The sequence below is a fragment of the Temnothorax longispinosus genome, chromosome 8 (assembly GCF_030848805.1).
Source record: "Temnothorax longispinosus isolate EJ_2023e chromosome 8, Tlon_JGU_v1, whole genome shotgun sequence".
NCBI lineage: Eukaryota > Metazoa > Arthropoda > Insecta > Hymenoptera > Formicidae > Temnothorax > Temnothorax longispinosus.
Window position 1 is genome coordinate 15,399,921 of NC_092365.1, and position 12,192 is coordinate 15,412,112.

Consider the following 12,192-nt stretch of genomic DNA (forward strand, 5'->3'; position numbering starts at 1 on the left):
TTCGTGAAATTCTCAGAATTCCAAACAATTCAACCTTCTCGCCGATTCTCTTTGCCTTGGGATTCTGCTGGTATTTATGCGCGCAATAAAAATAAGGCGACAAGGTTTTCTCGTTTCATGGATGTTCGTTTAATCTATTCGTCATAACAACAATACATATAATCCGAAAATATACTCTTTGACAAAAAGCATGTGGTATATATTGTGCGTTAGAAAACGGTAGCTCTACCATAAAAATATATGTATCTATATGAACTTGTCGTCCTGATGGAGAGACGACGGAACAATTGGTTCAACCGGACGGTACCCGGTGCCAATTTAAAAAAAGATTTATATATCTATATATATAGCGCGCGCATATATCGCCGTTTGATTTGCTTTCTCTTCCTATAGCGTGACTGCAATTATACTTCCGTGCGAAAAGCAGACGCTTGCGTAGACGTTAGCGAACAGTACATCTCCGGCTTATCGATCAGTTCTACAGTATCTTTCAATGTTATCGACTTACTATATGTAATTAGACTAGTTTGCACACTTGAGATTCCTTATTCGTATATTTCATAATGTATTTCGCTCAGATAAGATCAATAAACGAACAGATCGTTGGTAAAAAAAAATCTGACACAGATCATACATGAAACACAAATCGCTAAACTTATTTTTTTAAATCATCAAGATTTTTAGGAAATTTTTAGAGATTCCGTTCAACCTCCCCTTTTTGCGCAACGATTATTCTATACAATACAATTGTGAAATTATTATTTAAAATTCGAAGCTTCGTTGTCTTCTTCCTCGCAGAACTGCCGATAAGTCGGCGACGAATCCCATCGGATTTTTCTCCCTTCCTGGCCGCAGGATCTCTCGGGACGATTATTACTCGACCAAGATCTCGTACTCGGGGAAGGCGACCTCGGAACCGGCGTAAGGTATGTAACACACGTTGTGGGATGGCTGCACCTTCCCGATGGTCAAGGTACCCTCGTGGTGCACCCGGCCGATGAACAGCGGCTCGCCGTCTTCGGTCTCGCCTCCCGGGATCGCGTTCCGCGGGATGCTGCCGCCGCTTACCGGCACCCACGTGGGTTTGCAGCCGCAGAGAACCTGCGACAGGAAACTGTTTGTAAACTGGGAAACGTGCGGTCAAGTTGGATCGTAATCGCCTTTTGTCGATCTGCACTGTTAAATTCGTAGACTCAAATTGTACTTAATTTCAGTCATTTTTTACCATTCCTATAGGTCGCCACTGCTCCTACTCAATATGTCGTTAATTTAAAAACAATGTTGATCTATAACTAAACCAACGGAGTTAGAGTAATAAATTTCAACACGGTAGTTATAGAAACAACAATATGTTATTTAACTCGAGATGTTGGTTTAAATTTTCTTTAGTATTTAACAGTGTGATGGGTTCCTTTAAACATCCTCGGAGATGTCTCCACGCGGTCTTCGGCGAGGTTCCCGTTACTCACCTGGTAGTCGGTCTTTCCATGCTCGGCGCCGCCCCAGGCGACGTAGCAAACGGAGTGACCGGGCTTCACCTTGCCGGGGATGAGAGCACCCTCGTGGTGAGCCCTACCGACGAACAGGGGCCCGTCGTCGTTTCCACCCTCGACCGCGTCGGGTGGTACCATCCCGCCGGACGCGTCGCACCAGCACACGCTTCCCGCGTCGAGCGCACGGACGTCCAACGGCGCGGACGGCCTCGTGCTGGAATCTACAATTACGATATGCTTAGAAATACGGAGGGAACGCTCATAATTGTGACATTGAAACACAATGTAAAAAGAGAAAAATATTAAAAAAGTGATATAATAGAAAAATAATAAAGTGCAGCTGTTCCATTCATCCTTATCCAGTCAAGCCATATCCGCATTCTACCAATGTGTTTGCGTGCACAGGTGATCTTTCGTAAAATTTCATGCAGTTAATATTAGAACGCGTGCTCAGAGGGTGGGTGAAAGGTGAAGACCAAAACCGAGTGAGACATACAGTTAACAAAAATAACGAAAAAAAAATTGACCGCCTCAAGCTGTATTAATTTTGGGAAAGGTTTCTAAAAGCCAGTAGGTTTCAACACGTGTATGCGTGTGCGTGAGGGCGTAATACCAGATTTACGTTCGCAATCAAGCGTGTGATAAGACTTAATCGCTCGGCGATCCCGAGAACGCGTCGACGCGACGCCTCGAGTTCATCAGTCTCGCGATCGACTACGACTCGACGGAGACGAGGGGGACGACTGATCTCGGGCGTCGACGACTAATCGCTCGGAGTCACCGGGGGACGTTCAGAGAGATCATTTACGTTTCTTTTGACCGGTAGCGACTGCGGGAAGTGCGGGATATTGTTCGAAACGGAGCTTCCAGTTTCCGGTCGCGCCCCAACCGGTGCGCACCCCCACGTAGCTCACGCCGATGGGGTTCGGGTCACGCCATTCCATGAGGACGGCGCCGTTCGGACCGCCCGATCTGACCGTGATGAGGCCCTCGAGCCACGCGATCGAGAACCTCTTGTGATCGCGGTCGCTGAGAAGTTTCGGCGTGTCCACGCGCACCTGACGGGCCGCAAAATTGTCCACGTGAGAGCAAAGACGCCTCTTTAACGCTTCCGCGTTTAACGCTTGTAGTTTTAATCTCAACGCGAAATTAGCGAAATCGTTTCGAACCTTATCGGGCTGTTTGCGATCGTATCTAATAGCCGACGCGGTGTTTTCCCACCCGCCGAGCATGATCTCGTACATGGGACTCGATTCGCCTTTCCGGTCGGTCAGCGCGATGTGCCCGTTGCTCTTAGCTTTCACGTCGATCACCACCGAGCCGCTTCGCATGGCGTGAAACTTGTACTGTAGCTTGTTAGGAGTGTTCAAAGGTTTGCGGCCTTGTCGAGCGTAAAAATAAAAGATCAAAAAAACAAATACCAAATAAAAATTATCTGTACCAAATAATGCGAAGATAAAAATTGGTGCTTATAACAAAAAAAATATATATAACGTATTATAACAAAATAATAAAATAATTTCTTTAGATACGCTGCTCTCTGAATCGAAAGAATTTCTATTTGACATGTTATTTTACGTGTTTTTCATTATTTAGTAAATACGATTGATGACGATTGAAATTGATTGACTTTTCAGCAGTCAACAGCTGGAAAGCAGTCAAATGAATAAACCTGAAGTATCGGTGTATGTGTATGCGTGAACGGTTGAAAAGAAATCAATCAGTGCCTAACGGTGCCCCTGCGTCATGGTGCCGAACGTGCTGTGCATATCGACTCTGTGATGGATTAATAAATACGCTGTATTCCTTCTTGGATCTGCCAAACCCACATTAGGGATAATCGAGCATCCGCGAGAGAAGCGTTCTTAATCCAGCGTCGATTACACGTGATGGGGGGGAGGAATATAACACGTGCTAGGATCAAACGTACTCGGGCAGAAAAGCAGAATCTATATGGGACGCCACGTGCGACTATGTCACGCTCTCGCAGGAATCATCTCTCGTGGATTTCTATTTTTTTTTGTCGTGCTCAAATACATTACGTACAACCACCGTAACCGCCGCCGCCGCCGCAGCATATGGCTGTGCGAGTACCGCGATGCCGCAATCCGAAAAGACACCAGAAAGAGAATCATCGGAAAATCAGAAAGTGTCAAGTGATCAATCTCATCTATGAAAATATAGGAAATATAGGTGCTAAATCGATCTACTATAGAGATAGTTTAACTACGAGTTTCTCTTTATCACTTCTACCTTGTGTGACTACGAATGTCTACTGTTATAATCTGTAAAGTAAGACGGGGATTACGAAGAGAGAGAGGGCTACCGACAGCCATGAAAGGGAAGTTCTGGAAAGAAGTAAACGATGTATATCCTTAAATCGCGAGCGGGAGAAGGAGTTCTGACGCCTACCTTCGATGAGCCATTCGCCGGTGGCACCCCAGCCGGTGCAAACGCCGAAGTGACCGATCCCGAACGGTTCCGGGTCGGCGTAGCTCAGGAAAGGAGCTGTATCGTTTTCCTTGCCCACCGTGAGAATGCCGTTGTCCCACCTGTGATTTTGTAAAGCGAACAAAAGAATGGTATATAAAATCGACGTTTGACACGAGCGGACTTAGCTTAAGGACGTTCTCCGGTTCTTATACTAGAGAAAATCGATTTTCTTAGGATTTTCTTGAAACTGTGAATATACGTTAATTTAGGTGTGCTTTATGCGTGGTATAAATTTCAGTACCTCTTCCGGGATAAAAAATAAAGATACTGAGCCTCAAAGTTTCAACTTTTACTAATGAAAAGGTTTTCCAGGCCAAACGGTAAGAGATACGAGGTTGGTCAAGAGGACCAAAGTTGCTCCTCTCGTCTAGTTCTATAAGGAAAAAATGCCAAAACTAAAAAAAATTAAATTTTAAATTTTTTTTTTGAAACTTTGAGGCTCAGTATCTTTATTTTTTATCCCGAAAAAGGTACTAAAATTTATACCACGCATAAAGCACACCTAAATTAACGTATATTCACAGTTTCAAGAAAATCCTAAAAAAATCGATTTTCTCTAGTATAAGGACCGGAGAACGTCCTTAATGACTCTTTAGTGAATCTGGCAAACGAGCGGCTGTACCTGATCCAGAAGCCGCGATACTCATCCGCGCTCAGGATGCCGGGCGTTTCCGTCTCCGCCGCTTCCGGCTTGGTTCTATTCTTGCGCACGACGGACTTGCTGTTGCTCCATCCTCCGATGAAGACCTGTGAAGAGGAGCACAAACTTCAATTCAACGCTCCGCTGCATTACGATTTAATTACTACGACGGCGCTTTCGTGCGCCGTCACGGAGCCGAGAGGCTCGTCGTACGAGCCGGACCCCAGATAGGATCTACGGCGCGAAAGGATATCCGCCCTTGCTCAGGCATTCTATGTAACAAAGTCGCGCCCCGGGAAGGCGCGAAAGGAGATCTCTCACCTCGTACATCGGATCCCCCTCCTGGGGTCCCGTGGTGAGAGCGACGTGGGCATCGTGCGGCGCTTTTACCCGGAACTGGATTTGCCCGGCCGTCACGGGGTAGAAATGGTACTCCAATTTGTCCTCGGTGCTAAGCGCTGAAAAAAGGAGGATCGCGTGAAACCTCGGAAAGCCAGTCGTAGAATCAGGATAACTCGTCCGGAACGCCGCTTGCCTCAAATTAGCCAGGGTCGGCGATTAATCGCGGCTCGCGAGTTTATTAGTTTTATTACGGATATTTCCGACCGCCGCGTGGGGGAAAGGCGCCGCGATGCCGAACATCGAGACATTTCGACGCCAGCCCGACCCACGGCGGGGTTCTCGTCAAAAGCGGTCAAGAAAGTAGGACGATGCAGGATTCGATCGATATCGCGCGCGCTGACGGTGATAATCACGCACGTCGTGGCTTACGCTACATCTCGCAATATCTTAATGATAGGCCCCGCAAAAGGTCATCCGGGCGGTAATCGCGCGTACGCGAGATAATCCGCGCCGTGCGTTTTTAAAAGGCTCGTAAAAAACCGGCGCGTTATCAATCGTGTCGGCGCCGCAGGGACGAGCCGCTGTCATTTACAATCGTCGGGCGCGAATAAGAAATAAAGTACGTTCGCATGGCGAAAACACATTGATCGTGCGGTCAAAAATAGATGTATAATCCGCCAATAATTTCGATACTACACGCGAGGCGTTCTGAATCACCCTCGCCCCGGGTTCGTGATGAGATATCGTCGATCGAGTTTCGCGGCCATAAATCCTCGTCCGGCGCGTTGAGTAAGCGACGTACTTTTTTGCCGAGATCCACTCGCCGTAAGAGTTGAATAAACAGTTATTCTTGGTCCAGTGAGATCACGTTTCTATAAGCAATAAAGATTTCTGGAAAGTATTCTGGCAATCGACGAGTCGACTTCTTTCGTGTCCGGAATTCTTCCATTTGCCTCGATTTTAAACCGGTATATGCGCAGGAATTACCGAAACCGAGGAGTCTTCGGGTGCAATTAGTACTGCCATTATTATTAGCCTTTTACGTCGCAGTGTTGGCGAATCGACGACGATCGCGCGAGAGAGTCGCGCGACTGCCCATTAATTCCGAGGTCGCGAGGAAATACGCCGGTATATATCCAAGATAGCGCGGCGGCACTAAAGTTTTCTTATCTATTTTTCATTTGTTTTTCCATATTCCATATTCCCGCTCGCTTCGGAAACTGAATAGCGCGGCCGAGCGACTCGGCCGACGTAACGATTATAAATAGTCGGCGAGTAAGTCGCGGTCAAGCTCGCTGACATCATACGCATCGTAAATGAGGAAGGGATCTCGCAAGCGGCGGCTTGGCATGGGCCTCGCCATCGAGAAATTCGGATCCCCTTTAGGACGGGCGTGTTGCGGCGAATATATGACGGGATACACGCGTCGCCGATACTAAAATCGTCGTCGCGGCGTCGTCGAGCGTATCCAAGTCTAACGGCGCGGCGTCGTGCTGATGTCATTCTTATTTCGATGTCAATTACTTCACATTACGCGACGTCCGCGATCCAGAACGATTGCGCTCCGGTCTTCTGACATATCCAGCCACGATGTCTCATGAAAGAAAAAGGAAGAAATCGGTCGCCCGATAAGACGCCGAATAATCTGCTTCTCCTGTGAAGATTTATTAACTAATTATTTTGAAACGTGCGACGCGGCCTCGACGCCTCGACAATAATCACGCAATTATTCCGCAAATTTTACAGAATTCTCGAGTACAGATAAGAACAGTTTAAGCGTTACAGATTGAACCTGAGAATCGTCCTATCGCTGGGAGGATCTCTCTCGCCGACGACGCGACGTCCCGAGAGCCGCGGCGGCTCGAATCGCGTTAATTCAATGCGCGGCAAATTGATTAGCTTCTGTAATGTGGGTCGTGCTTCTCTCCCAATTAACATAACAACGCGAGAATTAGAGTCATTGAGTCAATTCGCATTGCGCAACGGCGAATACCGCGCTCTGGCCGCACTCGCTCGTCTGCAGCGTATCCGAGCGTCGCGCCGGTCGCGCGTGCGAGCGAGCTCCCATTTGTTTTGCGAGATCCTTTTACAGCGCCCGATCGGCGTGTCTAATGATTCTCCGAGACCCCGAGAGGTCGATTTTCCTTTTTCTCTCAACCGCGACGTTCGGGAATAGAACCGGACGACGCCGGCAGGCGCGTCGGGAAAGAATGATCTCCGTAACGCCCGAGGGGTTTTGCCACCGGACAACCGTTCGCCGGTTAATCCGGGACGGTAAATCGCGGCCGATAGGCACGACGCACAACGGTATGTAGAACTATTCTACGTTTGCCGTTCGCCGTCGTGCTGCCATTGACCTCGCATGGCAACTGTCGTCGTGCTTTGCTTTGCCAGGCAAGGTGGACCAACGCGTTCTGCCGCGATCACTGAAACTCAACTACAACAGGTGCCGTGCCGCTCGCGGTGCCAATCTGCCACCTGCTTCAACGCCGGGGTACGTCCCTCCCGAAATTTTCCCGGCGACGCGTTACACCGGTCTAAATGAGAGAGCTAGGCTCCTTCTGTAGGACTCGATCGATGAGGGACACGTTTGAACGGTATGTTTGAACGATGTACGATCACCTTCATAACTCGTGACTGACACCTGACTGAATGGTTTTTTTTTTTATTGTTGTCGTAGTATCTATATCGTGACGAATTTTGTTTTTCGAGCGAAACTTGCCCGCAAGCTTGTTTTTCCGTCGCGCGTTAGACTTTTATGGCTGATCTACAATATGTGCTCTTTGCTTTCTGTTTTCTGCTCTTAACCTTTTTGCGACTATCTCGTATTTCGCAATTTTGTCGCGTAACGTGATGTTTCTTGTCTCTTCTAAAGTTCGTCAATTTTTATCTTGGGCGACAGAGAACAAAAAACATCGCGTTTCGCGACGGAATTGCGAAATACGAGATAGTCGCAAAGAAGTTGAGAACAAAAAACAGGAAGCAAAGAACACATTGTAGATCAGACTTTAGACTTACGTAACGAAAAAGCAACGCGTGTTTTCGCGCGAGTTTCGAGGAACGATCGATGGAGCCGCCTTGAAATTTTCAACGGGCGAGGCTTCGCGATTTCGCGAAGAGGAACTTACACGTTACGTGACGTGAAAGGGACCGGTCGGACAAAGGTTACGTGTGTAATTAAAGCCACGCGATAGGCGGCTTCAATTTCACGGTGAGACGAGTGGGAAAAGTGTCCATTCCCTGGATTTTCAAAACGCTCCCAGAGATTCCATTCCGATGATATCCGAGGGAAATGTACGAGGCAAGGAAGATAGAAAGGATAACGAAGGGAACGAGACATATTCTCCGGCGCGGCGCGGCGCGGCGTCGCGAGCACGAGGAGGTGTCGATTTAAAAACAGACTTAATTGCAGTAAGGAGTAGATTAAATCGAAGAGTCGAATTTGCAAGGGAAGACACAGGGATTCTCGCGCGGTGGTAGAACGGCGGGAAACGACTCTCTCTGGAAGTCTGGACGACGGTGGAGGAGGCCTCGGATGAGGCGGGGCGCGCCGAGCATTGCGAAACGCAATCTGGAAGTCGAATTACGCAAGGACGCGGAGGGATCGCATTCTTGTGACGCGATCATGAGCTTTGTGGTCGGGGGACACGGTCGGCGCGGGGAACACATCGCTGGACATTATCCACGACCGTACCTCTCGCATTCTTCGCTGTCCTCGCATTCTTTCCTACTCGCCGCGCGATAACTGCGAAGTTTCTCACACTAATTCCCTACCTGCGATAAACCTCGGCGATAAAAAAAAACCGTGGAAGTGTCTTCCGTCGCGGTGACGTAAACATGTTAAAAACTATATAAAGACGACAACGACGTATATACATATATATATGTATACACGTCGTTGTCGCCTAATCGTGCGATTTAACATACAACTGCGAATGCTTTTCGCCTCGGCTTCGATTTGCCATCGTTTCTGAGTCTTCCGTCGAACGTTTGAAAACCCGGAAAGAAAATCTTGCCTAGCGCGTGGAACCTTTTTCCGGGACGAATCGATCCTTTGAAATCGCGATTGCCCGGAACGCGGCAGCTGCCAGGACGAGAGAGTTTTATTCGTAACGGGTCTTATACGATTGTCCGTAGAATTTCAAACAGTTGCTCGAGCGATAGTATTAGAGCGTCGGGGATGCCGGCCGGCTTGTCAAACCGGCACAGCCGCGCCCCAGCTCTATATTTAGAGAGAGAGAGAGCCTCTCGAAAAGAAAAATGTGCCGATGGCTTCTCGGAGAGAGGGATACTATTTCCTTCCGCCTGGAAACTTTCCCGCCGATCCGATCGTTGAATGAAAATTGAGGGCGGAGAAAAATCTGTCCGCGTTCCAGACGTACGGCGTCTGCAGGTTGATCGACGAAGGCGCGAAGATCGCGAGATGAAATCTTAGATATTGACACGACACGCCGAAAAATTCTTTATTCGTTTTTTCGTTCAATGTCAATTCAGCGCTATACAACACGTTATGCAATGTTATATATATATACGCTTCCGTTCGAGCCTTCGCGATCAAAGTTGCTTTGAAATAATCGAGACGCAATAATGAATAATGGAATAGACTTCGCGAGCAACTGTCGCGATAAGAACTATATAAAATTTATTACAGAGAGGAAAAGAGAGAGAGAGAGAGAGAACATATCGTTCTTATTACACACGTTTGGAGCCTGTTCCGACTATTTAAATGCACGAGAATTATATAATAATAATAACAACTATTATTTAACATAGAATCGAATATAATAGAAATTATATGATGGTAATAAACAACAATATTAAATATTATATAATTAGATGTAATAATAGTTATAATATATATATAAGAATTAATAAATATGTAAGAAATATAAATCCGCGCCAAAGGTTTGTAAATAAGATACACTTACAGATTGCCATGTCGCTCTTTAGTTGTTTATGCAAAATCCTTCGGCGAGAAAGAGATGAAGCGAGCAACAACACACGATGCGTACACCACAACGACGGGATTCGTACTGCGCCGCGACGCGCGCGGTATTTTGATGTCTTCGCCGATCGACGTGCCGGCCGACGCATGCGCGATGTCCAGGTGCGTATGCGCGCGCTAATTAACGAGCGGGATGAGTCACGCGGATCAGCGCGATGTAGATCCGCAGATGGAATTCCGTCGACGTCCTCCCCCCCCCTTCCCCTCTCGCACAGAGAGACCCGATCCGATCCGATTAATCGTTGACGCAAAAAGATAAATTATTGTCATGCAAGTCTAATTGTAATTTGTAAATATCAATTCCGTGACGGCCGGAAAGGAAATGTCGCTGCAGATTAATGATCTCGTATTTCGCCCATCTTCCACGACGGACTCATTTGGACTATGCACGTTTATATTTTATCATGGACAGCGATACGCGTCGCGGTAAAAGTTCATTACGTGATTCATGAGATCGCGATTTAGCTTTCACAGCGGATTGTTTGTTATTATTATTAAGCGCTTATGCATCCGTTACGCGGAACAAACAGCAAGTGGCACGCGGTCATTATCGTTATTAGACGATGATTTCATTTGCACTGCTGACGGTCTTTATATCGAACAGATGAACTGTCCGTTCGTTTGACGGTCTTGTGTATGACGTGGCGAGTTGACGGTGTGCATAATAAAATAACTATGAAATAATATAAACTTTCATCGGGACGCAAGTTCGCTTAATCCCGTTTTAGCGATTGGATCTCCGCGCGAATAATTCACGCGAGTCGTTCAAAGTGCGTAGATCGAATTGTAAAATTCAGCGTAAAATATCCTCGCGCATTTATATATATTTACAAAAAAAGTACGGATTGAAGGAAAAATTGATTACGCGGACGATCGTTATCGCTGGACAGCAAGTGACCGATTACTGGTCGTCGGTTACCAGCGATTGTTACTGAGAATCCACGTGGTTTCCACGTTGATCTTCTGTAGATACACAAGAAACTCAGTAACTCTCACGGTTGAAAATATACGGCGGCTATCGAGAATTTCCTTTGCTTCTATAAAGATACCGGTGTCGATTTTCTTAATTTAAGAAAGCATTTCCGCTTTTTGGGTCTCCGTACTTTTCTCGTAATTAAAAAAAAAAACATTTTCCGCGAAACTCACGATATATATTTAAAAATGCTTTCAACGCTTGCGCTCATCACCATTGTCGACATTCGCATCTTCATCGATTGCGCAGTGCGTTGATTGCGAAGATCGAAGATGATTTGATTATAACGTATTGAAAATTGCATACAATGTCTGTGGAAACCGGTAATCGGCCACATGTTCAAGATATTACGAGATGCGGGCTGCAGCGAAACAGCATAGGCGCGTATATCGCTGTCGCGGGGCGGCACCTAGTTCGCTTTTATTAACCAGGCTGCTAAACGTGTTTCTTAACAGCCGAGAATTGACATCAATTATCAGCTTTGTATCGACAATTTATTGCAACATTAAAGCCGTGACTCGAAGACGGCAAAAGGAATAGAAAATTTTTAACGACATCCTGAAACGTTAATGTATAGACATACTAGCCGCTTGTGCATTCCTTAACTCCGCTACAAATTTGGATCTCTTTTATATTTTCGCGATTATATATTTTCGTAATAAATTATAAGCCGAAATAACTTGGCCTGCGATCGCCTGGCGAATATTATAAGTCTTAACAGTCGGTAAATTAATATTTAATATCGTTACATGAGAAAGAATTGTGTACATTCGTATCAAAACGTACATGCTCATCTCTTAGACAAAATATTATTCGGAGCCAGTGCGAACGAACGAGCGGCGACAGAACTAAGCGTGTTCGACTACTATGAGTGTGGTAGTCTCAGCGATGCACGTGCATCATCGTCAGATGCACCGACCGGTTCCGAGGGAATGTCTCATAAAAGCGTTGGCGAGGCGACTGCGCGACGAGATCTCGATGTTGAAACCCACGAAGAGACTGATTGTGAGATTTACAACGTTGGATTAGAATAGACGTAAAATAAAAAAAGAAAATAAATGACCGAAAACAATCCGACGCTGGAGAATCTCGAGCTGTTGAACTTTATACAAGCGTGTAAAGCGTGTTACATCGAGAAATGATCCTGCTTTTTTCCTTGATACAATCACTCGTACGCACGGCGATTGCGCCACTTCGTCATCTCGTTGATGCCGCACGAGATGTAATATATATAATCCCGCGTATA

The 12,192-nt window shown here is 46.5% G+C and overlaps 1 protein-coding gene across 6 annotated transcripts; it reads right to left on the minus strand.

Annotated features, from left to right (window-relative positions):
- Nucleotides 1-105: 105 nt before the first annotated feature.
- On the minus strand, nucleotides 106-10,057 carry LOC139817689 (uncharacterized). Of its 6 annotated transcripts, XM_071785948.1 has the most exons (9): nucleotides 9,897-10,057; nucleotides 4,948-5,084; nucleotides 4,609-4,733; nucleotides 3,906-4,045; nucleotides 3,540-3,575; nucleotides 2,663-2,874; nucleotides 2,302-2,551; nucleotides 1,470-1,714; nucleotides 106-1,101 (listed from the first exon to the last, which is right to left on the minus strand). In XM_071785948.1, the coding sequence occupies exons 1-9, from the start codon at nucleotides 9,904-9,906 to the stop codon at nucleotides 874-876; spliced, it is 1,383 nt and encodes a 460-aa protein (XP_071642049.1). In that variant the 5' UTR covers nucleotides 9,907-10,057; the 3' UTR covers nucleotides 106-873. The 6 variants fall into 6 exon arrangements, with proteins under 6 accessions (XP_071642049.1, XP_071642050.1, XP_071642047.1 ...); XM_071785949.1 differs by lacking the exon at nucleotides 3,540-3,575; XM_071785946.1 differs by having other exon boundaries at nucleotides 2,302-2,874.
- Between the last annotated feature and the right edge of the window lie 2,135 nt (nucleotides 10,058-12,192).

Excerpts from the sequence above, each read along its gene's own strand:
- LOC139817689 (XM_071785946.1), bottom strand. Across the intron at positions 3,576-3,905 it reads CGGCGAATGGCTCATCGAAG|CCATATGCTGCGGCGGCGGC; the intron begins GTAGGCGTCAGA and ends GTACTCGCACAG. Across the intron at positions 2,875-3,539 it reads CGGCGGCGGTTACGGTGGTT|GCCGCAAACCTTTGAACACT; the intron begins GTACGTAATGTA and ends ACGCTCGACAAG.